The 26,037-nt window shown below is 44.9% G+C and overlaps 2 protein-coding genes across 10 annotated transcripts in view; one reads left to right on the plus strand and one right to left on the minus strand.

Moving 5' to 3' along the window:
* Nucleotides 1–10,270, minus strand: part of knstrn (kinetochore localized astrin (SPAG5) binding protein) — a 48,778-nt gene extending 38,508 nt beyond the window's left edge. Inside the window, exons 1-2 of one of the 3 annotated variants that reach the window (XM_069917217.1) lie at nucleotides 9,859–10,267; nucleotides 854–977 (exon numbers count right to left, since the gene is read on the minus strand). In XM_069917217.1, the coding sequence (XP_069773318.1) occupies nucleotides 854–947 (94 nt within the window). In that variant the 5' untranslated portion in view covers nucleotides 948–977; nucleotides 9,859–10,267. Of the gene's footprint in view, nucleotides 1–853; nucleotides 978–9,858 lie in introns of all 3 variants that reach the window. The other 2 variants (XM_069917216.1, XM_069917218.1) reach the window with 2 other exon arrangements.
* The window catches only part of knl1 (kinetochore scaffold 1), a 106,439-nt gene continuing 90,106 nt past the window's right edge, over nucleotides 9,705–26,037 (plus strand). For 2 of the 7 annotated variants that reach the window (XM_069917189.1, XM_069917195.1), the window contains exons 1-3: nucleotides 10,233–10,421; nucleotides 14,078–14,121; nucleotides 25,610–25,652. In XM_069917189.1, the coding sequence (XP_069773290.1) occupies nucleotides 10,266–10,421; nucleotides 14,078–14,121; nucleotides 25,610–25,652 (243 nt within the window). In that variant the 5' untranslated portion in view covers nucleotides 10,233–10,265. Of the gene's footprint in view, nucleotides 10,209–10,232; nucleotides 10,498–14,077; nucleotides 14,122–25,609; nucleotides 25,653–26,037 lie in introns of those variants that run through there. The other 5 variants (XM_069917191.1, XM_069917190.1, XM_069917193.1 and 2 more) reach the window with 5 other exon arrangements.

Raw genomic sequence — 26,037 nt, forward strand, 5'->3', positions numbered from 1 at the left:
TCATTGATAAAACGGATAAACATTGCAGAGCTTTGCATTAAGACTTTCATAACGATGAATAACAAAGCATTTGCTGTATATAAAGCAGCTCAAACTTTAAAGAGATATTAGCTTAAAAAAATACATGTGTATCGCATTGTATGGTATTGTATGGTATTTAAGGAGATCCAAAAAATTCAAAGAAAAATTTCTCATGCTCACGCCCCTTCTACATCCTGAAGAATAATGAGTAAGTCGTTAGTCTGGGCGGATATCACGACATATTACATCATAGTCACTAAGGTAACACTACAAACAACAGTATCTTAAAGAGACAAGTACAAAATTAACTAATAGTTTAAAAAAAAACAAGGTTTTAACCTTTACACATAGGCATTAGATTTATTGATTTTTGGAAAAGCCTCGTCCACCATTACCATACGATCCAACTTTCGGTAGGACTCCCTGTGAGTGCATAATGTGTTACGTCATGGTTGGGCACACCCCCCCCCCCCCCCCAAATTGCCAGGGTGGTCAAATTATGGGCAATTTGGACTATGGTGTGAAAGTCCTGGGAGGTCCAAGTAGGGTCACGGCTCACCTGTGGTGTGAAAAGGCCTACTGTCCAACATTGTACATTTAATCAAACTTTCAAACACATTTGTAGCTTTGTGGCTTTTAATCAAATTGTCTCTAGTTATTCTTCTATATTGAAGACTTAAAATAAGGACACCATACAATGCGATACCCATGTATTTAACTATTTTGAAGTTTCTGCAAGTAGCTCAAAATGCAGTACAATATTGAAAGTAGAAGAGCAAAGGATTATTATTTTCACGATGTATTTTAAGAATTCTACACAAAACAAGTTCACCTGCTCTCAGCACATTAGTAGTTGAAACCTCTGGAGCCATGGCATCACGTTTTTGGTCTTTAGGTCGGTAAACAGGCAATTTAGATCTCTTCATTTCGTTCAACACAGACGGACGTGAATTTACCTGGAAGTCAGACAGTGCAAGTCTTTAATAACCCTTAAGAGACACTGGGAGCATAAAAAAACTATTGTATGCAACAAACAAGTATGCTTTGTTATACTGAATGGTAGGGCATATTAAGAACATCCCTTTGGCCCACTATGTCCGTGCCAAACCTGATGCCAATTTAATCTGTCACCCATCTTCACATGATCTATATTGTACTGTCCCCTGCTTGTTCATGTGCCTGTCTAAATAGCTCTTAAAAGTTTCTATCATTAGCCCCTTTTCCACTGGCACCCTATCCCAGGAATTAACGGGAAATTAACCGGTTAAGGGGGAAAAGGAAAGCAATCAGCAGGTCAGTGTCAAATTACACCAGGGACTGACGGCCTCTACCCTGGCATCAGCTGATGTCAGCGTGCCTATTAAACCAGTAGAAAAAAGACAATCTCCATCCATTCCATTTGAAGGTAGACTCTCTGATCCCTGGGGATGAGTTGTGTTCAGTGGAAAAGCAGTCAGTGTCTCAGTTAAAGATAGTCCAGTGGAAACAGCACAAACAGTTTCCTAACTTGGGACACTGCATGGCCAATTAACAGATGCCAGTGGAAAAAGGCGGCGGGGGTTAGGAAAAAAAAATGGCAAATGTTGCAAATCCAAAGTCAAAAGATAAAATGGAAACTTAGCAGGTTAGGCAGTAATAAGAGGTAAATGAAACATTGAGCTTTTCAGGTTAAGGACCCTTTGCCAGTTCTGTACTGACAAAGGGTCATTATCATCCGAAGTTTCACTTTCTGCAGATTCTATCTAACCAGCTGAGTTTACAGCATTTTCTGTTTTTATAATCACAATTATATACTTATACCAATTGCTCACAACACATTTATATAGTATTTACAAACATCCCACATCGAAAAACTAGACACCATTTTGAAAGAAAAGGCAAGATAAAAGAGGATAAATAAAAATATAATAAAACACTAGATTCAGTGTTCTCATTCAGGCTGACATCAAAGAAAGCCTCATCTTCCCCTGAAGAACAGGCACTTTACACAACCACAGATGAGGTAAGCAAGAACCTATCCTGGGTGAATCCACAAAGCCCCAGATGCAGATAATATTCCTGGTCAGATGCTGAAGATCTATGTGGCCCAGCTGATGGAGGTCATAACAAACATCTACAACACCTCACTGCAGCAAAGCAATGTTCTCGCAGGTTTCAAGGAAGCTACCATTGTCCTAAAGAAAGCCATGGTAACTAAATAACTACTGCAGAGTGGCATTGACATCAATGATCACAAAGTGCTTTGAGTAGCCAATGATGGACCCTTTCCAGTTTGTCTATCATACAAACCAGTCCACAGATAATTCTTGACTCTCCACTCCTTCCTGATCCATCTAGAGAACGATGCCTCACATGCCAGGTTGTTGTTCATTGACTTCACCTTGGCATTCAACACAATCATACTTCCGAGAATGGTGGATACATTGTCCTCGTTAGGACTTGATACTTCTCTCTGCACAAATTCTGTACTTCTTGATGGAAAGTCTGTTTGGGTTGGTAGCAAAACCTCAAGGCACATCACACTGAGCACTGGCGCACCTCAGGGCTGTGTTCACGCTATTGACTCACGACTGCACTGCCAGATTAATTTCCTTTTCTTTTTAATATCCATGCCAAATTTATTGAACATCATAATAACTTTGCATGACAACTCTGTTCACATTATACAGATTTGTTATGCCCCCCTCCCCTTTTTAAACAGAAAAACCAACAGATAGATAGATACTCTCCCAATATTACTGGAAAATTAGAGAAAGTAAGTAACAAATAGGTCAAAACAACATATACACCTCAAATACACAAACAGAACCACCTCACCACTACCCACCCCCCCCCCCACTCCCTAACCTTTTGGCTCATTTGCTGAAAGAATCATCAGAATAAAACATTTACTCCATAATTCAGAGAAATAATACATAAAGGGTTAACATTTATGAAAAATTTCATGATGGACCCCCTCAATGTGTTTAACGAAGAAAATTATGTCTTTAATCCATTGTGCCTATCAGACTTCCAATGCAATAAATTAAGACGCTTGGCTAATAAAGATGTAAACACTATTATGTCTTTCTGTAGTTAATTTAGGGAGTTCTCAGAGATACCAAATATTACAGTCAATGGACAGAGTTGCAAATTAACTGAATATTTTGGATAATATGCTAAAGACCACCTCAGAACTCCTGCATTTTGGAGGGTAGCTCGTGCTCCAGCAGGGCGTGAAAGCAAGACACTGATATGTACAGTCAATACTGATTTATTGACTCTTTTATCTAATTTATATAGGCCCGCTGGGCCTAGATGCCCCACTGCTTCTGGCAGAAATGGTGACACTGGCTCGCCAGCTGCTGATAGGCCAGTGCTTGCTGTTTCCCACCATGCAGCCTGCAGCCCATGAAGAAAGCCCATTTAGTCGGCATGGCCCTTGTCGGATTGCCACATTCAGCTGCCATCATATGCCAGTACACCTACTGGGTGGCAGGCTGTCGCATGACCCCCCCCCCTCCCTGAACCTGCGATCCGGGTGCTGTCCTTGGTTTTGGCTGGCCTGCCTCTGCAGCGTGGAAGTGGTGGGGTGATCAGCTGGTTGATGTCCAAGTGTGCTGGTTTGAGGCGGTCAATAGTAAATGTTTCCTCTGCTGCTGGTAACCAGCACACATGTAGTACCGTTATGCCTAACCACCCAGTAGAGCCCCTCGTATGCCCCAGTGTGCCCTCGTCATACAAAGACATATTTGCAGCTTTTCAGATTCCTGGGGATGATCGTCTTGAGCTGGCCGTGTGATGAGGACTGTACCGGGGCTATCCCAGCCGTTCCCCCAGTCTCTCGAGAGCTGCTGCTACTGGTGGTTTGTCCGTTTTCCCTGGTGGCAGCCAGGAATTCCCTGGGGATGACCAGGATCCTCCGTATACCATCTCTGCTGCCGAGGTGTTGAAGTCTTGCTTTGGTGTGGGGCGGATCGCCAGAAGGACCACAGCAATTCGTTGACCCAGTTTGGACCTTTAAATCAGGCCAGCAGGGCTGCTTTAAAGTGCCCGTGGAACATCTCCACCAACCCGTTGGCCTGGGGATGGTATGGTGGAGTTGGGTTCCTAGGAGGCTGGCGAAGGCTGCCCAGAGCCCTGAGGTGAATTGTGCACCCCTGTAGGATGTCTGGGGTTCTCGGATTCTGTTGACGTTTCTGCCAGCACGACTGCCTCTGGCCACTTTATGAGATGGTCTACCATCGTCAACAGGTACTATGCCCCCAGTGACACCGGCAAGGGTCCCACAATGTCCATTTGCACATGGCTGAATCGCTGTTATGCCAGCTTGAATTGGGGGTGGGGGCGGGGGCACCTTGACACGTGCCTGTACCTTTAATGGCTATCAGTGTGTGGAAATTCTGGCACATTGGCTGACAGACATGTAGGACAGATGTCTCTGCTACCTGGCTGACCATGGGTCTGACACTTTATTAAAGGTGAAAGTCAACGGCATGTGATTGGTGGAGACCTTGATTAACCTCCCCTCCAGGAAATACTTAAAATGTTGGACCACTAAGTACAATGCCAGGAACTCACGGTCAAAAGCACTGCACTTGAACTCGGGGGAGATGAAGAAACCCAAAGGTTGCCAAGTACATCCCTGACCGCTGTGCTGGATGCGTCCACTGTGATGGCAGTTGGGGCATCGGTCTTCAGATGCACCAAGAGCGTGGCATTGGCCATGGTGTCTTTAGCCTTCTGGAAGGCTTCTGAAACTTCCTCATTCCACTTGACCTCTTTTTGCTTCCCCACCATGTGAGAATAATGGGTGCAAGACGTGGGTTGCTGCTGGGTTGAAGTAGTGATAGAAATTAATCATACTGCTGAACTCCTGGAGGCACTTCACCATATGTGGCTTGGTGAAATGCATGACACCCTCTAACATTTCAGGCAGAGGTGTCGCCCATTGTCTTAATTCTGTGGCCCAGGAAATCTATTGTCTCTTGCCTGAAATGGCATTTGGCTGGGTTGATGGTCAGGCCAAACTCACTGTGGAGGGTGCATGTGGGTCACATGTGGTTGTGGCTGGGTATCAGAATGTCGTCCAAGTAAATGAACGCAAACTTGAGATCCTGGCCCACCGTGTGCATCAGCCTCTGGAATGTCTGAGCCAAGTTTTTAAGCCCGAAAGGCATCCTACGGAACTCAAACAAACCAAAGGGTGTGATGATGGCAGTTTAAGCAATGTCCTCCAGGTGGACCAGGATTTGGTGATAGCCCCTGATAAGGTCGACTTTGGAGAATATCCATGCCCCCTGCAAGTTCATAGTAAAGTCCTGTATGTGGACCATGTGTCCTGTATGTGTCTAGTGTGCTGACCTTGTTTGAGGCAGCAATTGTCCCCTCATGGCCTCCATCCTCCTGTCATCTTTGGTACCATATTCAGGGGGATGCACAGGGACTGTCAGACCGCTGCACTATTCCCAGCTCTTTCATCTTCCAGAACTCCTCCTTTGCAATGCTGGGTTTCTCGGGGGAGGCAGAGGCATGCCCTGGAGTGTGTGTGTGTGTGTGTGTGTGTGTGTGTGAGTGTGTGTGAGTGTGTGTGAGTGTGTGTGAGTGTGTGTGAGTGTGTGTGAGTGTGTGTGAGTGTGTGTGAGTGTGTGTGAGTGTGTGTGAGTGTGTGTGAGTGTGTGTGAGTGTGTGTGAGTGTGTGTGAGTGTGTGTGAGTGTGTGTGAGTGTGTGTGAGTGTGTGTGAGTGTGTGTGAGTGTGTGTGAGTGTGTGTGAGTGTGTGTGAGTGTGTGTGTGTGTGTGTGTGTGTGTGTGTGAGTGTGTGTGTGTGTGTGGGGGGGGGTGGTGTAGGTCCCTTTGTGAGGATGTGGTGCTGTACCCTATGTTTTGGTTCAGTTGAGGTTAACTGTGGCACCACAATGGAGGGGAATTCTACGAGGATGCGTGTGAATTCATTATTTTCGGGGGTGACAGAATGTAAATGGGGGGCAGGTAGCTTGGCCTCTCCTAGGGAGGTTTGGAAAGTCTTGGCATGCACTAACTGCCACCCTACCAACAAACAATGAACCCTGAGAAAGTCTGCCCCCAGAATTAGTTGTTGTACTGCTGCCAGGGGCCAGGGTGAATGTCCACATGAACTGGCTGTTCCCAAAGTGAAGTGGAATGGTGCTGGTGCCGAAGGTTCAAATGTTGGAATTGTTTGTGGCCCTCAGGGCTGAGCCTGGTTTCCCGTTGACGGGTCTCCGAACCCCACCATTGGTGATAGAAAGTACTGCTCACTGGAGGGGGGGGGGGGAAGGAGGAATCTGTTGGCCTTCTGTGGCGACCTAATCGTCTGCTACACTCGAGGCCTTGCAAGGTTAACCATGATGCTGGAGCCTCTCTTCGCTTCCTAGAGGACGTCCACTCCAGCTGTGACCTTCTAGGGTCACTGAAGTCCTCCTCAGGGAGCAGTAGTCAGATATCCTCCAGTAGTCGCTTCAGGAAGATCTGCTCAAAGAGCAGGCAAGGCTTGTGGCCAACAGTTAACACTAACATGTCATTCATGAGAGCAGAAGGGGCCCTGTCCCTCAAACCATCCATGTGCAACAGTTGGACCACACACTCATGTTTAGAGAGCCCAAAAGTGCAGGTTAATAGCTCCTTGATAGCCACATGTTTGCCTTCCTTCAGATGCTGCCTGAGGAAATCAACGACCCTGGTGGCTGTGATCTGGTCGAGCAAGCTCACCATGTAGTAATACCTAGTGGCATCGGCTGTGATCTGTCAAATCTGGAACTGGGCCATGGCCTGCTCAAACCATACGAGTAGTTGCAAAGTCCCGAATGTCGGCAGTTTCAGTGAAACCCCATTGAGTGTTACTTGTCCCTCTATCGTCGGGTCCAAAGCGCCGTTTGGACCTGTCGGTGTCACCAATGTAGCGCATGCGACAGCAAGGCGTAAAAGCCAGACACTTACACAAGATGAGTACAGTCGATAGTGATGTATTGATGGTTTGTCCTGCCTTATATAGGTCTGCTGGGCCTACTTGTCCCGCTGCTTACAGCAGAAACGATGTCACCAGCTTGCCGGCCGCTGATAGGCTGGCGTTCCTGCCGGTGCTCATTCCTGCCATGCTGCCTGCAACCCATGAAGACATTTAGTCAGCATGGCCTTTGAAGGATTGCCACATTCGCCTGCTATCTTGTGGGTCAAAATGCCTACCAGGTAGCGGGCTGCCACATGCCACTAAAGTGCCATGGGGAGCCATTAGACCTATTGCATTTGTCCTCTATTGGATAAATGGATGACAATTTAGGTTAAGAAAAATGAACCCTGTGCAACACGTTGAATTGAATGGGTCCCAATTGAGCAAAGGAAATGGTGGAGCAAATTCTATATATAGCCCCATTCCAGCTTTTCTTCAATTTTCATTACTAATTCTTGCTCTCATTCTGTCTTTATTTTAGAAAATGAATGCCTTTTGATTAACAGAATAAAGCTGGATTAACTAATACTAGATATTTCCAGTGTTGTTTGGAAGGTAACAGAGGGAAATTTGAAAAAGACTGAAATAAAATGACAAATTTGAAAGCAGCAAAATAAATGTATTGCAGATCAGCTGTATGTGGGAGGGGTGAAGCTGCAAAACACTCCATCCACATAGAGGTCTTGAAGATGCTTGATACCTTTAGCTTGCCATACAATAAAAAGGATCAGTAACTAATGGTAAGAATAAATGATTATAAATGAGACCAAGAAGTGATACAGCTACCCACTTAAAATGATGTCTCATTTGAGACCATATTTTTTTTAAAAAGTATTAAGCACTACTAGATTATCAGAATAGAGTTTATTGTAATTGAGAAAAAACCATGCACAGATAAAGATGATCTGCAAGTCAATTCCAAGTTTACACCAGGAGATCGAACCCAGTAACATAGTTTATGCATGTGTGCTGCCCAGTAGCAAAATTGGAAATTCGAGAGATCGAATCTTCCACAAACTTTACAATTTTATAATGATGCTTTACGAACCCTTGGAGAATTCCCACTTCTAAGGAGGAAATTATTTCATCCAGAGAAGTGAAAAAATATTTTAGAGGAAATAAAATAATAGTTTGAAACAAATAAATAAATCTTGGTAATATTGATTCTAACTACATTTATTCTGCCATTAATGACAGTCAAATTATTCCATCTCTGAAAAATCTGATTTCACCTGATTAATAACAATTTTTCTGAGAAGATTGGAAAATGTATGTGTAACATATGCACCTAGTTACTTGAAACCTGATTAACTGAATTGAAAAGGCAGGTCTAATTGGTTAAATTGCAGAGCTGCTATATTGACAAGGTAACATTCACTCTCCTGAGAAGGAGCTGAACTCATCCAAAATGGATCAAATAGAAGGAATACTACTTAGCGAATCCATTACAAACAGCAGCAAATCATTTGCTTATAGTGAAATTCTCTTTTACAATCCCATTAAAGCAGTGGTTCCCAACCTTTTTTATGCCCCCACACCCCTAAAATTTTTTAATATGTTCTCGCACCCCTTAAGGTAATAATTAATTTAAGAATAAAGGTGAAGGTGACCAAAACAAATTTGTATAATCAATTTTTAATAATATATAAATAAAAATGAAACATATGGAAAAGAAAAAATATTATAACAAATTAAAAGTTGCATAAACCCTACAAAAAATTAAATTTTCATCCATGCATGAAATTTCTTTAAAAAAATTAAACAACTAATGTTCAAATGTTCATAAGCCAATTTAAATTTAATGACTCTTTTGTTCCTGTTTATTGCTTGAGTTTTTCCAAACGTGGCACTTTGTTGCTGATAGCAATCTGCTTGTCTGCCTGTGCACCCATGCAATTTCTAGATTTTGTCTTGATTGACAAAAGGGAACTAAATCCAGACTCGCATAAGTATGTTGTTGCGAATGGGATGAGCACAGTTAGTGCTTTTTTACAAAGTATTGGAAACACGTCCATTGCCGAACACCAATATTGTTCCAAAGTTTTTGCTTTCAAACTGCATTTCAAGAACACGATTTGTGCGCAGTTCAATAAGATCTTCCTTCAGCTCTTCATCATCCGATATATTATCCAAATTGAAGGAGTATGAATTTATTACAAAAAACCATTAAAGCAATGGTTTTCAAACTGCCCCCCTAAACTCATATTCCCTATGCCATAAGTGCTGTGATTAGTAACGGATCGCTTAAGGTGGAATGTGGGAAGGGAAGGATAAGAACCACTGCTCTAGACCCAATTGTTATATTTTGCTTGAGAAAAGTTGTCATTGGCCCATTTTCTTTGGAGTTTTGAAACCGTGCACATAACCGTTTTGACTACAATCATAGCGTCTACAGACTTGTGTTTCACTGCTTACTGGGTTTGTTACCCACTCCACCTATCAACATCTTTGTGGCCGTAAACGTGCCCTACCAAGGGACCAAAGTACGACTCCCTGCGACTGTTAAAGTTATCAACCAAAGCCATTGACCAAGGGAACAAGCCCCACTCCCGAGGGGCCAACCCAATTGCCCCCGCCCCTCCCCGAGGGGCCAACCCAATTGCCCCCGCCCCTCCCCGAGGGGCCAACCCAATTGCCCCCGCCCCTCCCCGAGGGGCCAACCCAATTGCCCCCGCCCCTCCCCGAGGGGCCAACCCAATTGCCCCCGCCGCTCCCCGAGGGGCCAACCCAATTGCCCCCGCCGCTCCCCGAGGGGCCAACCCAAATGCCTCCCCCTCACCATCATCATCACCCAAGAGCTTTAACGTCCCTCTCCTGCGGCCAGACCCCCATCCCCTGCGGCTGCACCACCTATCTCCAGCCCCAGCGGCCGCACGTCCCTGTTCCACCAACCTTCCTCCTTGAAACTGCCGCCACTCGATTCAAAGCGCCGGCCCGCCTCCGCCGTGACCTCACTTCCCGCTCCAAATCGGCAATCGATTCGCTCTCAAAATTGATCTGAGTTACTTTCCCCTTTCAATTCGCCCCCTTTTAAAAGAATTTTTTTTTTGCGGCAGCGAACTGCCATGAGCACCGGGCTGACCGGCGGCGAACCACCAACGCGCACGCGCCACCGAACCGGGACAGGCGGTTGAATTTAAATCCTCGCCACGAAGAGACGCGAGTTCGTCCATCAAGCGGGGAGACAAGTGGTGGTCCTGAGAGACTCGAATGTAACAGCGCACAGTGCCGTGGCTGTGAAAGTAAGGGTGGGGGACAGACTTTGAACGGTTTTTCTTGGGCAAATTTATTTTTCGCGAATGAAGTCTCTTTTTGGTGGAAGAAAAACTGGGGCGGCGGGAAGTGCGCATGCGCCGCTGGACTTGCACGCCACCAAAGCGCACGCGCAACCAACGGAAAGGCGGGTGAATTTAAATTCTGTCCACCGAGTGGGAGGCGGAGGCGGTTCAATACCGGTAATGGAAAGAAAGGGAACCCTGCTTGCGGGATGGCGATGAACTGGTCTGCCGCTGGTTTTGGGGACTTTTGACGGTCTGTGAACTCGCCGTGTTTGTTGTGAAGAGCGGTGTCCAAAATGTCGGGCTGTGGGGTGGACAGTGTGTAGCAGAATGATGATTTGGGGGTGGGGAGGATGGACCAAGAGTTACTTTATACCCGATCCTCTGGCGATTGAGGGGCTAAACTCATTTCCCCTTTGCTGGCTCTCGTGCCGCTGCCATCCGAGTCCTTCCCGCTTGTCGGTGTCCCAGCAAACCGTGAAAGGCAGACTGTTCTCGACAGAAAACACTCGAAAAACTCAGCAGGTCGAGCAATATAAGAGTACAACAGTTAACGTTTCAAATGGCCAGAAGCAGACTGGAGCCAATTTAAACTTTGCAGAAGGGTTTTGCCTCACACTGCCGATGGAGCAGAAATGGACTGTCGAGCCAATCAAGTATTTCTTCCCCCCCCCCATCATTTAGTAAATCGCGAAAGTCTGCAGACACCATGGTTGAAGTAAAAACACAATGCTGGAGAAACTCATCAGATCAAATAGTGTCTTTTATATCGCAAAGATTAAAAAATACAGTGCATCACTGACGTTTCGGGTGTGGATAAATGTCGGCAGTCAGAATAAAAGGGTAAGGGAAGAGGCGCGGTTGCAAAGGCTGAAGGTAATAGGTGGAGAAGGGAGGGAGAACACAGCAGCAAGCAAGAGGGAGGAGGGACGGCTAGGTGACTAGAGGGGAAAAGGGGTGGAGAGCAAGTTAGCAGAAACTAGAAGACCACCTGTAAATTGGAGGAACAACAACTGATTTTCCATCTGGATGGTATTAACTTTGACTTTTCTAGTTTCTGCTAACCTGCTCTCCTTTCCTTCTCCCTTTGCCCTTTCTATTCACCTAGCCTTCACTTCCTTGCTACTGTGTCCTTCCTTCCTCTCTCCTCTGTCTATTACCTCCTGCCTTTGCAACCATGTCTCCCCTCTTACTTTTTTATTCAGACACCTGCTGACATTTTTTCATACCTTGATGAAGGGTTCAAGCCTGAATTGTCAGTTATGTATTTTAATGTGCTACATAAAAGACACTATTTGATCTGCTGAATTTATCCAGCATTATGTTTTTTATATCCCCCACCATTTAATCATGAGCTGATTAATTTTCCCACTCATACCCACTGCCTAGCCTTTTCCCCATTTACCTTTGATGCCCATGTTAATCCAGAACCTATCAATCTTTGCCTTAAATATACTCAATGATGGCCTCCACAACCACCTGTGGCAACAAATTCCACAGATTTAGAAAATAGTCTGCCCATTTATTTTTTTCTACCGTGCACTTTCTGATATTGCATTTCACTTGCCAATTTCTGGCCCATTCTAATCTGTTCAAGTCCTTCTACAGCCTTCCTGTTTCTCAACACTACCTGCTTCTTCATCTACCTTCATAAACATCTGCAAACTTGGCAACAAAACCATTTATTCCATGATCTAAATCATTAATATACAATATAAAAAGAAGTGGCCCCAGCATCAACCCATACACCACTAGCACCTTTAGTGCCCAGAACATGTAAATGTAATGAGCTGCCAGAGGTGGATACAAGTGTAAAGTTTAAAATGCACAAGATTTTCCAGGACATTGCCTGGGATGGAATATTTCACTTCTGAGAAGAGACTGGATAGGTTGAGTTTTTTCTGGAAGCAAAGGAGGCTGAGGAGAGACATGAAAAAAAAACAAAATTATGATGGATATATAGGATGGGTAATTTGTTTTACCATGCAGCTCCTACTTAAAACTTGAGAATGTAAAGCTAAGGCAAGGAGCAAGAGAGTTGAAGGGATCTGGCAGGGGGGAATATCATTAGAGGTTGATGGCAACTACTAGAAAAGATGAGTACTCTCTCATCATATTAAAAAATATATATATTTGGGTGACACTTGAATTACAAAAGTATTGAAGGCACAGACCAAGTATTTTTAATGGCATTAGTATTGATGGGTATGTAGTTGTAATTGATGTCGTAAGCAAAAATCCTGTTAAGGAAACTGCAGATTACACTGAATGAAAAATGTATTACATTAAGTGCATTGATTACTGCCAAAATATTTTAATTTCAGTGAAGTAAAGGCTAGAACAATTGATTTGAGACTTTGTTTTCTGTACAAAATGAGAATTAGAGTAAAATGAAAAGAAATGCCAGCGAATCTGATATGATTTTGAAAATTTGACCTGATCCATAACTTTGCTGCATTGAGCTTGACCTTGTTCAGAACTTTGGTGCCACAATTAACATGTCCTTAAGCAAAGATCTAGACCCACTGCAATTCGCCTATCATCATAATCGCTCCACAGCAGATGCATTATCGCTGGCTCTCCACTAAGCTCTGGAACACCTCAAAAACAGCAACTCAGACATATGGCCACTCTTCATTGATGACAGGTCAGCCTTCAATACCATTATTCCCTCCGTGCTGGTCAAGAAACTACAAACTCTGGGTCTCTGTCCCCCACTCTGCAACTGGATCCTTGACTTTTTCATCAGAAAGTCAGTATGAATTGGAAGCAACATCTCTTCCTCACTGATTATCAACAAAGGCACTCCCCAAGGATGCATGCTTAGCTTCATTATATACCCATAACTGTGTGGCCAGGCACAATTCCAATGCTATCTACAAGTTTGCCGATGACACCACAGCAGAATCACAAATGGCAATGAGGAAGCATACAGGAGGGATATTTTGTGAGGAGCTTGAGATTTGGTATGTCACCAAAGACTCTCAAAAACTTCACAGGTGTACTGTGGAGAGCATTCTGGCTGGATGCATCACTGCCTTGTATGGAGACACCAAATCTCAGGCATCATAGACTTCAGACTTCACTCCATCGAGGACATCTACAAGAGACAGTGTCTTTAAAAATAAAAAGCAGCCTTTATCCTCAAAGACCCCCACCACCCAGGCCATGACCTCCTCACTCTACTACCATCGGGAAGGAGGTATAGGATCCGAAAGACAAGCACTCAGTGGCACAGGGACAGCTTCTTCCCTGCTGCTGTCAGATTCCCGAATGATCAATGAACCAAAGACACTGCCTTAGTTTTCATGACAATAAATTCAGATTCTGAATGCTGCTAATGCATGTTTTTGGAGTGATGTAACCTTCTGCAGCCTTGTCACAGCATCAGCTCATCTGTGTCTGGTGTTCTGCTGTCCATTTGACTAACTTGAGTCTGGTAGTGTTAAATGAAAGTAACAGGATGATATCAACTCCATGCCCAAACTGCAGTGTATTTCTGCAAAGCTTATACATTAAGTTTAGAACTGGTTACATCATAAGTGATGTATACTGCTGGCACTTTGGAGAAAATAAGATGCATTTGTAATGCCCTTCCTCAATACTGGTCTAAAATGGCAAATGACAAAAATAATCTGTCGTGCAAAGTGAACCCATGAATCTTTTGCTTAGTAATGAGACCAATGCCATTTCAGAATATGTTTTGATGTACAATAATCATCATGTGTTTTTTCTGTTGGGATTTTGGTTCAGATTCTTTGGCTGCTACTCTGAAATGCTGTGCCACGTAGTTTACAGGACTCTGAGCCAAATATTTTTTTTGTGTTCTACAGGTTTTAACCATGGATGAAAATTGTCCTACATTTTCAGAGGCTAAGTATGCATACCTATGATGAATAATATCCCTCAGTTTTATATTACCTTCTGTTGTATATATGTTGTGGGTGCTAGTCAACGTTTAAGCACGTACTATCTCATTTACATCAATAATAAAACATACAATATTAATATACTTGTGTTTCAATTTATGGAATTTATTCCTCTGTTTTTTTCATCCTTTCGTTGGCTGTGGCTCCTACCTGTCTTCACCAACCTGGTGTGGTTGATGATTTCATCTGCAGTGTCAATTTTTCTTGCAGTCAATGCATAAAGCAGAAGCCAGACAGAAATAAATATTTCTGCTTGGCTAAAGTGGCAATTGTAATGAAGCCAAATTTTTTATTTTTGAGAACGGATGCAAGATTTTGTACTATTAAATGCCATTCACGCTCTTTAGTAACTTGAAACTTTTGAGAGCTCTTTCAAAGGCTAGTCAAGGAATTTTTAAATTAATTGTTTTCATTAATGATGAAAGTAGTAATTAAGGTTTTGCAGGCAGTTGATTGAAAATGGGCTCATATTAATGCAGATTATTTTTAAAGCATTTCGGCTCCTGCTTCCACATGACATGATCAACAATCCTTACTTGGAGCCTATTAAATGTTTTTAGTCACAACCTTCATTTTGGATGTTTCACATTTATAGTTTTTTGAATTTGCCCATTTGTCAAATGTTATCAGCATATTCCTCAATGGCTTCTCACTCTGATGCAGTTAGTCAGCATCAAGATATTACAAGATAAACTCTTTATGTTCCTAAGATATTGATTGTTGGCAATGTTATCCATAATTTCATTGATATTATCCAGTTCTGCAGAGAAACCAACCATGCTGATTGTATGCTCCTAAAAGTAACTATATTTAATGTTACTTAAAAGTAATGTCATAACCTCATCTGACTTCTGTTTGTGATGCTTCTTCAGTAGAATGTGCTGAAGACCACCCTTGGTGTTTTTCCTTATTTTGACCTGACTTCTGAATAACATATTTACAATAAAACTTTGATAATCCAGTTTGGCATTCCAGTTAGTTTGGCTTCTGGCTCATCAAGTAATGTTGGTGCAGTTTCTCTCCATTCTCAGGACCCCATTTCCTTGGGTTTACATAAACTACATTAAGGAAAGTTGTTCAGAGAGTGCCTGTTCTATCTTGTTCTTACTCATCCTCTGCTTTTTGTTCTCTCATTTCATTCTTGTGAAATATCCTGCAATTGTCCTTGTGATCCTGTATTAGCTTGATACTCAAAGAACCCTATTTTCTCTATTTCCTTCCTGTCTTATCAGTTTTCTCCAAACCCATTCTCTGTGCCTCTTGTACCCAGTTGTGCTTCTTAATTTAATGCTTCAATTGAGATAAGCCCATATAGACGGACTTGAAACTGGGTTATTCACCACCCTCTGTGATAAAGGTGCCCCTCGTATCCCTTTAAAATCCTCCCCCTCCCTCCCCCCCCCCCCCCCCCACCTTAATACAATGCCCTCTATTTTGAGGCTCCCCTGCCATGGAGAAAAGATTATGATTACCTTATCTATGTCCCTCATAATTTTATAAACCTCAGGGATAAAAGTTCCAGCCTGTCCTGATTTTCCTTGTTATTCAAGCAGGCCACTGCTGGTAACATTCTTGTGAATGTTTTCTGGACTCTTCAGCTTAATAAAGGTGTTCTTATAGCTGTGTGACCAGAGTTGCACACAATACTCCAAATGCATTGTCACCAATTGTGCAGGTTTAAAACTTCATCTCAGTTCATGTACTTAATGCCCTGATCAATCACAGCCAGTGTGCATATTCATCACTCTTTCTACCTGTGTTGCACTTTAATGGAATTGTGTACCTGTACTCCAAAGTCTCTCTGTTTTACAACACTCCAGGGCCCAACCATTTACTATGGGCGCCCTATCCTCGTTTATCCTTCCAAAATGCCACACTTCACATTTGACAGAGTTAAATTCCATCTGCCATTCTTTGTCCCACTTTTCCAATTGATCTGGGCTACCTGCTTCACTCATTAGTAATCTTATTAACCATGCTAATAGAATTGTCATCCCAGTTGTTGATTTGAATGACAAAGAACAGTGGACCTAGCACTGATCCCTGCAGCATGCCACTGGTTACCCGTCTTCAATCTGAATAACAACCTGCCTCTGCTATCCTATTAGCATCAAGCAAATTCTGTATCCAATTGATCATCCCACTCTGAATCCTGTGCTTTATGGAGTCACGTGATGGAGTAGTGGCTGGTTGGGTGGAAACAGCCCTCTCCAGAGAAAAGAAAAAAAGGTGTGAAAAAACAGCTCAATAAACATAAAATGCAGGAGGAGAAAGATAAAGTTACAGAGAAGAGACAGAAGATGGTGCCCAAAAGAGAAAAAGTAAGAATAACAGAGAAAAGGGAAGAAGGAAAATCACTGAAGAAGAAAGAAGGCGGCCTTACCTGCACATTGAAGCAGAGAGCCACTGTGGAGAGGAGCGGCCGATCTTCAGTGTTGGTGAGTCCCCAGAGGAGCGGTGTCCTCCCGACTGGCAGACTCCAAAAATGGCTCTCAAAGCCAAGAATAGGTGCGCAACTGTGCATGCGCAGAGCACAAGTAAAAGAAAAGGTTAACACTGACGGGAGGGGGACTCACCTGAGAGACGCCCAGTATCGGGGCGTTCAACTGGGGGAAGTAAACAAGAAAGAAGAAGAGTGGTGAGAAAGAGAATGAAGGGCTGGAAGAGGGTGAGTGGCAACGGGGCGACCGACAGGGACAACCTGCGGCAGGAGGCCCAGCCGGGGGACAACCTGCGGCAGGAGGCCCAGCCGGGGGACAACCTGCGGCAGGAGGCCCAGCCGGGGGACAACCTGCGGCAGGAGGCCCAGCCGGGGGACAACCTGCGGCAGGAGGCCCAGCCGGGGGACAACCTGCGGCAGGAGGCCCAGCCGGGGGACAACCTGCGGCAGGAGGCCCAGCCGGGGGACAACCTGCGGCAGGAGGCCCAGCCGGGGGACAACCTGCGGCAGGAGGCCCAGCCGGGGGACAACCTGCGGCAGGAGGCCCAGCCGGGGGACAACCTGCGGCAGGAGGCCCAGCCGGGGGACAACCTGCGGCAGGAGGCCCAGCCGGGGGACAACCTGCGGCAGGAGGCCCAGCCGGGGGACAACCTGCGGCAGGAGGCCCAGCCGGGGGACAACCTGCGGCAGGAGGCCCAGCCGGGGGACAACCTGCGGCAGGAGGCCCAGCCGGGGGACAACCTGCGGCAGGAGGCCCAGCCGGGGGACAACCTGCGGCAGGAGGCCCAGCCGGGGGACAACCTGCGGCAGGAGGCCCAGCCGGGGGACAACCTGCGGCAGGAGGCCCAGCCGGGGGACAACCTGCGGCAGGAGGCCCAGCCGGGGGACAACCTGCGGCAGGAGGCCCAGCCGGGGGACAACCTGCGGCAGGAGGCCCAGCCGGGGGACAACCTGCGGCAGGAGGCCCAGCCGGGGGACAACCTGCGGCAGGAGGCCCAGCCGGGGGACAACCTGCGGCAGGAGGCCCAGCCGGGGGACAACCTGCGGCAGGAGGCCCAGCCGGGGGACAACCTGCGGCAGGAGGCCCAGCCGGGGGACAACCTGCGGCAGGAGGCCCAGCCGGGGGACAGAAGCAGCTCACCAGAGAAGGATACAGAGAAGAGAAGAAGATGACACAGACATAGATACAGACACAGAAGAAGAGGAGGAAGAAGACCAAGAATTTCAAAGGAAAGAAGGTAAAATAGAAGGACAAAGTTTAGATAAAGCCTTTTTTGAAGAACAAATGAGGTCATTAAAAGAATGGCTATCATTAGAATTTAGTTCAATCAAAAGAAAAATGAAAAGAGCTGAAGACAATGCAAAGCTTAGAGTTGGTCGTGACTGAAATAGGGAAAAGAGTAGAAAATGTGGAGGAACGAGAAGCTGCTGTCGAAATGGAGATAAATGATTTAAGAGGGAAGTTGGAAGAAAGCGCGAAAAAAAAATTAGAGACACAAGATTTATTGTCACAAAAAAATTGATGTATTGGAAAATTACTATAGGTGAAACAACATAAAAATAGTTGGCCTGAAAGAAGACAAAGAAGGAATTTATAAAAGGATAGATCCCGAAGGTGCTGGGAATGACAGATTCACATGAAGAAAAAGAAATCGAAAGGGCACATAGAGCGCTAGTACCGAAACCGCCACCACATCAAACACCAAGATCCATATTAGTAAAATTTCTAAGATGTACGACAAGAGAAAACATACTGGAGCAGGCAAGAAAGAAGATTAGAGAAGACAATAAGCCGTTGGAATATAAGGGACAAAAAATATTTTTTTTTTTTTACCTGGCATATGCTTCGAACTTTTAAAGAAGAGGAAGGAATTCAACACAGCGAAAACAATCTTATGGAAAAAAGGGTATAACTTTATAGTAAGACATCCAACAGTACTGAAAGTATTCATTCCTGGAGAACGGAATAGACTGTTCTCGGACCCAAAGAAAGCCCAAGAATTTGCTGAACATTTGCAGGACAGGAGAAGAGAGGAGGAGGAGTGACAAGAAGGGTGACCAGCAAGAAAATATACAAAAATATGTAAAAATATAAAGTAAAGATAATGTGTATATATAAAGATTTAAAGATGGATAAGGGAAAGGGAAGAAGGAAAAAAAAGAGAGCTTGTTATAAGTATAGGAAAATAGTATTCGCTGGGGGGGGGAGCAGTGGAGAAGAATGTTCACTGCGAAATCGGTTGACGCTTCCGAGTAAGTTCGCAAACTGAATAGAAAGGGGAGTTGTGGTTGCTGTCAAGGAGCAGAGGTTCATTTGGGGTTAAAGGGTTATTGCTTGTGGGGATTGTTGGGGTATCTCATGTCTTAAATGCGTTGTCATATATTGAGATTAAAAAGGAAAACTTAAAAAACAGTAATGGGAAAAAAGGGATGGAGGTGGTAAAGAGGCGGAAAAATGAAAATAAAGATATAAGATGGCTACATTGGACCATATGATTATAAATATTAATGGAATAAATAACCAAGTTTAAGTGTATCCCATTGGAAAAAAAAATCACATATAATTTAAAAGACAAAGTCACAATGATTGAAAAGACCTGGGAACCATATATGAAACATAACAGAAAGAGGAGGCCAAGGACCACCACCTAAAATGATAAGAAGATGAACACGATCAGATTTAATGCGAATAAGTAGATGATGTCTTTTTTGTTTGTATTCCTTTTATTAAAAAATAGATATTGTATTTTATATGTCCAATATTTACTGTTTTTGGAGGGGTTGGGGAAAAAAAGAGAAAATGTCACTGTGAATATTTAAAGAGATGCATCTGTAAATATATTGGTTGATATGGTTCATAGTATGATAAATAAAGAATTACAAAAACAAAATCCTGTGCTTTATGACCTGAACTAGCCTATTATGTGGGAAATTATCAAATGTTAATCAGAGAATAGGCACTTGCAGGTGGCCAAAATTCTCCGATGTAAAGCCGCATATTATGCCCATATGCGGCTGTCAGGAGGCCACTTGAAAGCGCAGTAGGCGCATGCGAGGCGAACTTTAACCCTCCTCTGGGAGGGATAATCGCCAGAGCACTGAGGTCCCCCCGGCACCTGAATGCAGCTGTCTGAAATTGGTTAGCAAAGGGATGACAATCAGCTGGCAAGCACCCGAAAGCCCCCTCCCCACTGCCCCTGCCCCCCGGCGCGGGACGTCAGGGCTGAGGCGGCCGTCGTGAGCTGTCCCAACCCCTACAGCTCGTGCCAGCCGCCCCAACCCTGACAGCCCAAAGGGACAGGAGCTGGAGTGCACTCCAAGGCGCCTCCCATGCAGCCGTCTCTTTCAGATGACCAACGCTGCGCTTTCAGCGCTGCCACCTGAATGAGCATTCCACAGGTCTGAATCCTCTTCTCCAGGCACATTCTTGGCAGAGAATGCACCTGAAAGCGGCTAATGTCTGATCTGGTTGGTTGTGCCTTTAATCAGTGTATTTGGTGAGTTATTTAAAAATTCAAATTCATGAGTCACAGTCTTCCACAAAAAAGCCACACTTTCCAGATGCCTGGGGATCCTCTTTCTCTCAGAATACCTTCCAACTTTGTGACAGAATTGTATAAAATGTTAGTTAAGTTACTGGTAAAAAGTACCATGCAGGATTCTAGTCAGCACATGTCTCAAAGGATGAGTGTGTGGCGACACACATTCTTGTAACGGGAACCTGCCCTGCTTGTCACGCGCAGTCAGCAGGGCAGCTGTGGCAAGGATGGCGTTGCAGAACTGGAAGGTTACAGACGCACTTGCGTCACCGGGACGCAAGCGTCGCGACATTAGGGGCGGAACGAGATTCAAATAAAAGCAGTTGTGATACTGGAGCACACAGCCTGTTGTTTCAGTCTCTTTGCTCCGCTTGGAAGACTTGAAAAAATTGAATAAACAGCTGTAGATGCCATTGCATTGAAGCTGTCAATTTTCTGTATGAACAGGCCCTGCACTTGGTTCGGCCAAGCAGATGCCCAGTTCCAGATTAAACAGATAACCTCCAATTCAGCGAGATACTTCTACATCAGCTCACTCGACCAGAAAGCTGCCTCATGAGTTGACCTCATTAAAGTGCCACCGGAGGAAAGTAAATACGTGGCTCTGGAAAACATTCCCATTACTACAGCCTCTCATGGTGCGAGCGAGCAGCCAGGCTACTTCACTTGGATGGCCTAGATAATAGGACCCCCTCTTGCCTTCATGGACGAAATGCTCACACTGGTGGAAGGGCACGAGCCCTGTCTTGTGTTCAAGCAAGCATTCCTTGAACAGAGGCCTGAGAACATCAGGCTCCTCTTGGCTGACGCGAACTGCAGAGACCCATGCAAAGTTGCAGTGCGTGCAGATGTTCTCTACCATTCGAAATGTCAAGCTGTAGATTCCATCAACAGTGTTTCGTGCCATTGCTGAGGACAGCGCCCAGGTCTAGTCCACCACATGAGGAGGCCCCTCCCCGTCAAAGGATGGAGAGGTCCAATCCCAAATGGTGTTTCTATCACCAACGTTGGGGGGGTGTCCGCCCGCAGATGCCATCAGCCATGTTTGTTCCTGGGAAACGATGTGACCAGATAGCCTTCTCAGTGTCTGGGACAGCATCTCAGGCTGCAAGTTCCTAGTGTACACGGGGGTGGAGATTCACGTCATACCCACTACGGTGCTCGAGACCCACTGGTCCTTCCCTTTGGGCTGCCAATAACACCACCATCTGAATTTTTGGGGAAAAAAGCAGATTCCTGTATGTTTTGGCAACAGCACATTCCAATGGTCCTTCACCCTCGTTACGGTGGACAAACCCCTGCTCGGTGCAGATTTCTTCAGGGCCCATTCCGTGCTTGTTGATCTCTTGGGCAAGCACTTAGTCCACGCTCAGACCTTCCACATGGTGCCCCTCAGCAGAAGAAATGAACCATTCACCCAGCTTGCTTCTCTGGAGACCAAACAAGGCCAGTACAATTAACTGCTTGCAGACTTTCCCTCAATTCTGCGCCCACAGTTCATGGCAGCCATGCCCAATCATGGTGTCCAATACCATATTGCTACCACTGGTCCACCATTGCATTTGCGTGCAGGCGGCATGCCTGGTCCCAGATAAACTCAACCTCGCCATGGAGGAGCTAGGCATTGTCTGTTTTTCCTCTAGTCCATGGGCCTCACCCCTCCACCTGGTGCCCAAGTCCAATAGCAGCTGGAGGCCCTGTGGTGATTACAGATGTCTCAACGACGCAACAACACCAGACTGCTACCCAATTCCCCATATCCAGGATTTTGCAGTGAATCTTCACGGTGCAAAGATTTTCTCCAAAGTTGACTTAATCCGTGGATACCATCAGATCCCCCGTACATCAGGACGACGCCCAAAAGACAGCTATCATCACCCTGTTCAGCCTCTTCGAGTTTCTACTGTTACGAGCCCAAACGACCCCAAAACCCAGCAGCAATAGACATTCACCAAGATGAGTGGCTTTCAAAACAAAAGTTATTTTTTAATCAACTTCAAACATGAAAATAGAATCAAACTTTAACTTAACTTTATTCTTATACTATACTGTACACTAATCCAAATTACCCCCTTCTAATTCTAAGTACACGTGTATGCAATGTGTGTGTAAATTTAAAAGTTCTTTGGTTCACAGTTCAATCTCACTTCTCCTTCTTCCAAGTTCTCTGGTTGCAGGCAATCACCATACTATGCACAGAATTTAACATGTATAAAGTTCACCAGGCTTGGTGCTTGAAAGGTAAATGTTTACAGCTCAGGAAGGTTCTTGTAGGGTTTGCAGAGAGATATCTGGCCCAGAAAGTCTGTCTGAGGCCCAACTGGCACTTTTCTGGATTAACTTTGAGGCCGAATTGTGCAAGGTGAGTGAACAGCTGATGGAAGTGTGTCATATGTTTGCAGGTGAACTGCTGGCTACCAGGATGTCAAAGTAGATGAAAAGGAAAGGCAAGTCTCTCTCAACCATGTCCATGAGGCACTGAAAGGTCTGGGCCGTGTCACCATTAGTCACCTCAATGTCTCACTGATGAAATTTGCCCTATCTGGGTCTTCTGGATAGTAACCTCTTTCTTCAAGCTACCACAGAGTTCCATACCTTCCTCTATTTCAAGAGAAACATCAGACAGCTAGCACTTCCAGCCATCTACTACTCTGGAACTTGCTTTCATTTCAAACAGTTTTCCCTGAATTGCACTTTTCAGTTACTTCTCAGTGTTCCACACACTGACTGACTGAGTTGTTAACTCAACTCTCTCTCTTTCTCTCTCTCTCTCTCTTTCGCTCGCAACCCCCCCCCCCCCCCAACCTTCTCCAGCAAACAACAGGAGTTCTTTCTTCTCCTCAAATTGTTATTTTAGGTAAACATTCCAGAATTGACCTTTCTCTGAGCACTTTGCAGAAAGGGTACTGATAGACAGCTTGACTCCAGCAAGGAAATGGTCAAGAATTTTATGACATCAGTTGAATTAACACCTAATTGTGAAAGGTGCTTACATTATCCAGAGATCTTGCAACGTGAATTCTTCAGTCTTTCAAATAAGATCTGTTTTAAAATGTGTGAATGTATGTGACCTACTCTAAGTCTTATAAATTCTCCCCAAATATTAATATTGTTACACTAAGCATGCTGTTTAGTTTAAAAAAACACAGCCCAGACCTTTCAGTGCCTCATGGACATGGTTGAGAGACTTGCCTTTCCTTTTCATCTACTTTGACATCCTGGTAGCCAGCAGTTCACCTGCAAAACACATGACACACTTCCATCAGCTGTTCACTCACCTTGCACAGTTCGGCCTCACTGTTAATCCAAAGAAGTGCCAGTTTAGCCTCAGAAATAGACTTTCTGGGCCAGATCACCCCAGCTGTCCCCACCCATTTACCAAATAAAGTCAATGCCATCTGGCAGTTTGCCAGACCAATGACACTGAAGGGCCTTCAGGAATTTGTGGGCATGGTGAATTTCAACAATGGATTCATCCCTGCAGCAGCCAAAATTATGCGCCCTCTCTTGACATTGAAGGAGTTGGAATGGACAGAGGAGGCACACAGTTCATTCAAACAGACTAAAGAAGCTCTGGTCCACACTACGATGCTGCTACAGCCACGAATAGATGTACCGACAGCTCTAACTGTCAACGCACCCAACACAGCCGTGGGTACTGTGCTGGAACCGTTCGTTGATGACTCATGGCAATCCCTCGCTTTCTTCAGCCAACCACTGTGACCGCTCAAATTGAAGTACAGTGCATTCGACAGATAACTACTCGCCCTCTACTTGGATGTCATTCTCTTCCATTACTTCCTGGAAGAGCACCCATTCAGACTCCACCGACCACAAGCTGCTTAATTTGCCTTTGCAAAGTCCTCTGACTCATGGTCTGGCCAAAAACAGAGACACTTGTCTTATGTCTCTGAATTCATCACTGCTATCCGACACCTCGCCGAAAAGCAAAATATCGTTGCCGACGCTTTTCCTGGCCTACAGTCAACACTCTGCCACAGGGCATCGACTACTATGATCTGCCTCAAGCGCAACGGAATGACCCCGAGACACTCAGCTTCAGAACAGCAATCACGAGGCTGCAGCTCCAAGACCTCCTGCTTGACGCCAATGGCACCATGCTCCTCTGAAATGTTTCCACTGGCCAGCCCCGCCCTCTCATTCCCGCACAATTGAGGAGAACGGTTTTCTACTTAATCCACCATTTATCGCACCCCTCCATCAACACAACCATCCAGCTAGTATTCACAAGATTTGTTTGGCATGGCCAAATCAGTGCTGATGGCAAGCCTTGATAAGCCCAACTGGATGGACGAACTGCCCTAGGTTCTCTTGGGCATTCGCACAGCACCCAAGGATGACCTCGGGACCTCCTCAGCCTAAGTAGTGTACGGAAAGACTATCACAATGCCTGGACTTTACCTCCACCCAGCAACCAAGCACGATGCTGACACCACCGTCGTCCTTGAGTAGCTGCATGACAAACTGGGCTCCATCGCACTGCTCCCGCTATCGCGACACGGTCAACCACCCTGTAACTACCCCCTGGACTTGTTTTTCTGTGAGTATGTGCTTGTGTGCAAGGGCGCACACAGGACTACCCTTCAACGACCTTGTGAGGGCCCATACAAGGTGCTTCACTGAAACGCTTCAATGTTCATCCTTGACATTGAGGGCAAAGAGGAGGTATTCACATTGGACCGTTTAAAACCAGCATATGTGGACTTGTCCCAGCCAGTACAGTCTCCCACACCAGTGAATAGAGGTTGGCCCCCAAAACAGCATTCCTCTCCCGTGACACATTCCAAAGGAATCGGTGCCAGTTCTGGGGGGTGTTTGTGTGGCGACTCACATTCCTGTAGCGGCGAACCAGCACTGCTTGTCATGTGAGGTCGGCGGGGCAGCCTTGGCAAGGATGATGTCGCAGGATTTTTTTTCCAGGCCAGGCTGAAAGGTCGTATATGCGCTTGCGTCACTGGGTTACAAATGTTGGGAGGCGGAACGAGATGGGGCTTAAATGCTGCAGCACGATATTCAAATAAAGGCAGTTGTGATATGTAACACACAGCCTGTTGTCTCAGTCTCTTCACTGTGCTCACTTACAACTCGCTAAGAGTGTTTATTTATCAAATCTGAATATTTTGTCCAGGCTAAAGAAGTTCTATCGTGGGGTTGATTTAGAATGCATTCAGGTGAGAGGAAGTAGCCCTTGAAACTCTGATACCAGTACTTATGCAGTTTTGAAAAAAAAATTATAATTCAGTTCTCTGTGGCAAATTATGTAGAATAGAAAATAAATGATATTCTCCTGCGCATTCATTTTAGTGCAAGCTTTGCCAATGTATGTTAAAAGTGACATGTTTTATGTTATCAATTTTTTTCTCATATTAACAGACTTCAAAGCAAGAAATAGTGGTATTTAATTAGGTGTTGGTCTCGTGTATGTTTCTCTTTCAGTGTTGAAGTTACAAAAGGGAAATGCAAGAGGAGACAGTCGGGAGTAAGTTTTTGTTAATTGTTCTTTTCACATCATCTTAATTTCCATTCATACTCTCTGCTGCTCTAATGCCATTAAATAGTTTTGAGATTTGCAATAATAAGTTGCGACAGGAATTTAGCAAAGTCATCAAAATTAGGATTGTACTAATTGAATAACTAATGTTCAAAATCAGTAGTTTATTTAGATTTTACATTAACATAATAATGCCACTGTAATACTGAATTTTCTTTGCCACTGTTCTCACCTAATGTTTAACCTTTAATTGAGATGATTTTCACAGATGTCCTTGAGTGTCCTTTGTTTAAATATACTCTTTGATACTGTGCAAATAGTTTGGTGAATTGAAAGGAGCCAATAGGGTGTTCAAGTATTTCAAGTGAATTCC

Source organism: Narcine bancroftii, chromosome 2, assembly GCF_036971445.1.
Source record: "Narcine bancroftii isolate sNarBan1 chromosome 2, sNarBan1.hap1, whole genome shotgun sequence".
Lineage (NCBI taxonomy): Eukaryota > Metazoa > Chordata > Chondrichthyes > Torpediniformes > Narcinidae > Narcine > Narcine bancroftii.